The sequence below is a fragment of the Ranitomeya variabilis genome, chromosome 8, assembly GCF_051348905.1.
Source record: "Ranitomeya variabilis isolate aRanVar5 chromosome 8, aRanVar5.hap1, whole genome shotgun sequence".
Lineage (NCBI taxonomy): Eukaryota > Metazoa > Chordata > Amphibia > Anura > Dendrobatidae > Ranitomeya > Ranitomeya variabilis.
Genome location: NC_135239.1, coordinates 97,504,150 through 97,509,450, shown reverse-complemented (window position 1 = coordinate 97,509,450; position 5,301 = coordinate 97,504,150). Strand labels below are relative to the sequence as shown.

The 5,301-nt window shown below is 37.5% G+C and overlaps 1 protein-coding gene across 1 annotated transcript; it reads right to left on the bottom strand.

Annotated features, from left to right (window-relative positions):
• Positions 1-1,252: 1,252 nt before the first annotated feature.
• Positions 1,253-2,345, bottom strand: LOC143788819 (posterior protein-like). The gene is made up of 2 exons (XM_077278724.1): positions 1,426-2,345; positions 1,253-1,295 (listed from the first exon to the last, which is right to left on the bottom strand). Exons 1-2 carry the CDS (start codon positions 2,343-2,345, stop codon positions 1,253-1,255), a joined length of 963 nt encoding a protein of 320 aa, XP_077134839.1.
• Positions 2,346-5,301: the final 2,956 nt, after the last annotated feature.

Sequence of the window (5,301 nt, the reverse complement as noted above, 5' to 3'; positions counted from 1 at the left end):
CTAAAATTTAAATGTGAGGTAAGAAACATTTCAAAATAATGATTAGGGATGTTAAAAAAAAAAATTCTGAGCAAAAAGAATATTTAAAAGAGAAAAAAAAAAAAATACTGTGATTCAATGCATTGCACAGGCCGACATAAAACAGACAAACATAAAACAATTAGGGCAACTCAGCTTTATATGTCTCATGATGACTAAAGATGAGCAAAGTGGTTAAGCTGGATCTGCAGATTTCATATAGAAACCTCAGCTTTGCACTAGTTGGCACTATATGTAAATCAACCATCCAACTTCAGGTCCTGATTGAAGACTATTAGGGTACCGTCACACATTGAAATTTTCATCGCTGCGACGGCACGATTCGTGACGTCGCAGCGTCGTATGATCATCGCTCCAGCGTCGTAGACTGCGGTCACACGGCGCTGGAGCGATGCCGAAGTCCCCGGGTAACCAGGGTAAACATCGGATAACTAAGCGCAGGGCCGCGCTTAGTAACCCGATGTTTACCCTGGTTACCAGCGTAAAAGTAAAAAAAAAAAAAACCGTACATACTCACCCGTCAGTGTCCTTCAGGTCCCTTGCCGTCTGCTTCCTGCTCTGAGTGCAGCTGTACAGCACCGCTGCGCTCTGCTCTCACTTTCCGGCTGGCACTCAAAAAAACTCACTGTTTTTTTTTACTTTTACGCTGGTAACCAGGGTAAACATCGGGTTACTAAGCGCGGCCCTGCGCTTAGTTACCCGATGTTTACCCTGGTTACAAGCGAAGACATCGCTGGATCGCTGTCACACACAACGATCCAGCGATGTCAGCGGGTGATCAAGCGACGAAAGAAAGTTCCAAACGATCTGCTACGACGTACGATTCTCAGCAGGGTGTCTGATCGCAGTAGCGTGTCAGACACAGCGATATCGTAACGATATCGCTAGAACGTCACGAATCGTAACGTCGTAGCGATGGAAATTTCAATGTGTGACGGTACCCTTACCTGTGAAACAAGATAAAGAACATGCATACACAATAAACAATCATGCATTAGGTAAATACAATACACAGTCATCACAATGGGATGACCACTCGTTTAATTGTTTGCAAACAATTACTTAAACCTTTAACTTTGAGCTCATTGTCTAAACCATGTGGATTTAAATTTGGCCTTATGAATGCATTCATATAGTTAATTATTACAGAGAAATAACCTGTTTCATCTATGGATACAGTGCTGTATATGGCCTGTTGAACAAAACACATTGGTTAATCTCCTTGCTTTAATATCACGTGATACATGGTCTCCAGTCTAAAAAGAAACACAGACATAGTTAGAACACAAATTCAAACCATACACAAAACATAACTTTATCCTGTCCATTATCCATATGCTAATTGATTCACATCTAACATGGCAGCCAAAGCCTCTCTATGCTTACCCAACCATTTTGGCAAATGGTGCTGGGCAGTTTAGCAACAGTGGTAGGGCAATTTGTGACCAACTCCAAAATAACCAGAATGGTAGAGATACCCATGGATCTATCATAGGGATATTAGCACTTTCCTTTTGTTGTTTATTATATGACATCTCCTGACGTTTTTCTGTCTTACTTTTGTCATTTGGGCTCCGTAATGTTTCTGGTTTTGGTGCATTTGTATCAGGGTCAGTTTCTACATTACCTATCTCCTCACATGTCTCTATGAACTCTGTGTTGTAGGATATACTTTCCTCTTCAGCCTCAACACTATCAATTTCTTGGTGCAATGAATGACTTTTTCTATGTGGGTACATGTTAGGTGTATTACAATAGCGTTTAATGTGTCCTGGTTGACCACATTTATAACAATACCTAACATATCCTCGCCTCCTGGGTCTGTATACAGCAGATACATTTTCTGACGGTTCATATTGCTCTTTAGAGTCATTACACCAGTTCCTAAGTATATTCACAAAGTTTTCATAGGAGCTAGTATTCCTTAGAGTCATTCTTGTGGTGTAATCTACATTACAATGATTTGCCATTGAACATAGGAAATTAGCATCATCCTGAGACATTTCCAGACAGTTGTAAACAGTCCTATATAAGGACAGATAATTATTACAAAAGAGCAACGGATCATCATATCGCCTGAATCTGGTCATTGCTAGGGCATTTTCACCTCTAATGTCTCGTCCACCTATGATGCGTTGTAATTCCTTCCTTCTTATCTCTGCACCATTACAACTATCACCCATTTGTTCTGTTTTTAGCTGTCCTGCAATTGGCCCTGGAAGCCAAACTTGTAATAGAGACCAAGCATTTTCTTGTTGGCTCCAACATACATTCGCCAGTAATTGACCTCTCATCCAGTGCTTCATTGGGGACCATATTGTGCTTCCAACTGCCTAGCCAAGGTCATGCCAAGACTCCGCCTCCAGTCTCTTTGAAATTTGATTCTAAGCCTATCCATTATCGTGACAGAAATTTTCTGTTTAAAGAAGGCAGAGGTCCTGCCACGCCACAGACCTTATGATTGTCCAGTTGACCTACCTGGCACTTCTCCACCCTGAGGTTGGGTGTATCCTCTATCTGTTACCTGAGACTCAGGTCATGTCAGAGTACATCCAAAAGAACTTCGCCACCAAGGAATTAATTGTCCTGCATTTGGAAAAAATATTATTATTTTTTTTACTGATACACAATTAAAGGATATGATAAATAAGTTACAGGCTCATGTTTTTTTCAACGTCAATGCATTTCAAACATTCACTTTATCATGCGTAGCAAAATTTTTATTTTGCATCATTAAACAAGTAATGTTTTTAAAAATGCTGGACAATCTATCTCAAAGTTTACAAGTTCTGCGAGCTGACACTGTGTGTGCATTTGAAAAATTCCACAGATAGCATATCTGATCTCCTCTGACAGAAATCAGCGCATGTATTGCTTTTCTCTATTTTTACTGTTTAAATAATTAGGTTTAGGCTTAGGTTAGGTACAACTACTGGAGGCGGACACTAAGACGTAATCTGCATCTGGGTATCTGCCTCCAGTAGGCGTATATGCTTGAAAATGGTAGAGTGTACATTTGCTCTACTGACACCATTAGTCTATGGCTCTTTTGGCACATACAACCGAATCCCGATTTGTGGGTGGGGGGGGTCAGACGTAAGTCTATTGGGACTACCGAATGAGTGCCAGAACATGTGAAAGCACCCTAAGTCCACAATGCACCATAAAACTTATAATAAGAGCAGCGCAAAATAATTTGTGTGGGATTGAATTCTATTTCAATCTTACAAAAACCTGTATTCTTCAGTATGCACATTCACTTCCCACACAGTCAGTAAGATGGCAGCTGGTTTGAGGCAATTATGCTGAACTATAGCGAGTTGGCCAAAGGTTAAAAAGTAGTAAAAAAGCCATTCATCCTATTGCTTACCTCTCGGCCACCTCTGCAGCACAATCTACCCCATTTGATCATTTCCATTTCTTCTTACCGCCACTGCATGGTGAAACCCTGGGATGTCTCTCTCTGCACATGGGTGTTACAAGATCATGGCTACTTTCTTAATCATATATGAAAATCCCATTTTAGTGTGCAGATGCCCAGAGTTTCAAGGCAGCAGTAAGGGAACTGTACGCGAGACAGTGAGCAATGGGGTGAGTATTGTTTGTTTTGTTTCTTTTTTTTTCCACGTTTCCACGTCTTACGTTTATTATGCAATCTCTAAACCCAAGAACATAATATCAATAATCTTTATCTTTATTTATATAGTGCCAACATATTTTGCAGCACTTTTCCACAGTTCATATACAAGCCATAAGTAACAATGCTAACGATAATATAAGAATTAATGCAAAGAGCTTACAATCTACAATGAGGTGGAAGAGACACAAAAGTACAGGGGCTTATTTACAGTGATAGATTTAGATTTACAGCATAAAAGGGAACATTCAAATTGTGGAGAACAGATTAGCTGTGAATCAAATTTCCTGGTAAAATATAAAGGATTTAGCAAATTTGAATTTCGTTAGATGTGTTAATCCCTACTTATGACACTAAAAAAAAATACTAAACAGGAAAATTCTATGTTGTATACTTACAGCAACTGATACAAAGCTCAAGTTTTTTAGAAATACATTTAGGAATATAGTTTATTTTTCCCACAGTGTAAAAGAAGTTATGTTCTGATCAATTTGTGTAAAATGCTCTGTAATGAAGGTTCTGATGCATATTGATGCTGCATCAAGACGGCTTCACCAGTTCCCTCTGTATGAATTATATTCTTACCTTGTGGGCCTATGCATAAATTAGTATAAATTAAATTAATACATAAAATAATACATAAATTAATATGTATTAGCATAAAGCTTCCCATATTTTAAGTGTCACATTTTGAGAAATAAGAGACAAATGAACTCATCTGAATAAGTTCTGAGTGATTAATACGTTTTTATTACTGATGCTTATGTGTGTTATCTACTGCATTATTAAATAACAAAACAGCAGAATAACAACAATCAAATCTAAGCAATGCTTTGCATGCAATTTATTAATCATTTTTATTACTACCATAGAGATTTATAACAACCACATAAAAAAGAGTAATAGAAACCAGATGCTGTCGAAATTATTTTTTTTACTGTAAATGTTGAGTATGAAATGTATGGAAATTACACTTCCTTCAAGTATATATTTTATTTTTACTGCAATCTAGAAAACCTACAATCCTAGACGTGTCATGCATATGTTATGCCAGTCACACTACAAAGCTTCAAGCGACCATTTCAATAGCTTCCATTATAATAAATGTCTAGTATCCAATAATAAAATCCTTATTTATATGAGAAATCTCTTAGCATTCCAAGTGTGCTTTGCAGCTGTTGCATAATATTGATGTGGTATAGCAACAACATTATTGAAATGACCTTTAAACAAGGCTCTAAAAGCACTATGCACTTTAGCAGGTTGAATGCCAAGATAATGTCAAAATTACCCGTTGTTTTCCAACATTCAAAGTTGAGTAAAATCAATACAGTTTGTTTTGCTGGTCATTTCAATAACTCCACAAGGGGTGTATTGGATGGATTTCTGTATGGCTTCCTCCAAAAATACACACAATACTGTGAGGATAAAAATCACTAAATTAATATTTTATTTTTAATGCAGTGTTTTGTACAGAGGCTTGAACCCAATGGTCATTAATTAAATGAGTACATTCAACCAAAATAGAGTGACTTCTTCATTCACAGCAATTTAAAATAAAATAACCAATACAAAAATGGTATCAGACATTTAATTGATCAATTTTGTGACAAGGAGATGTCTCT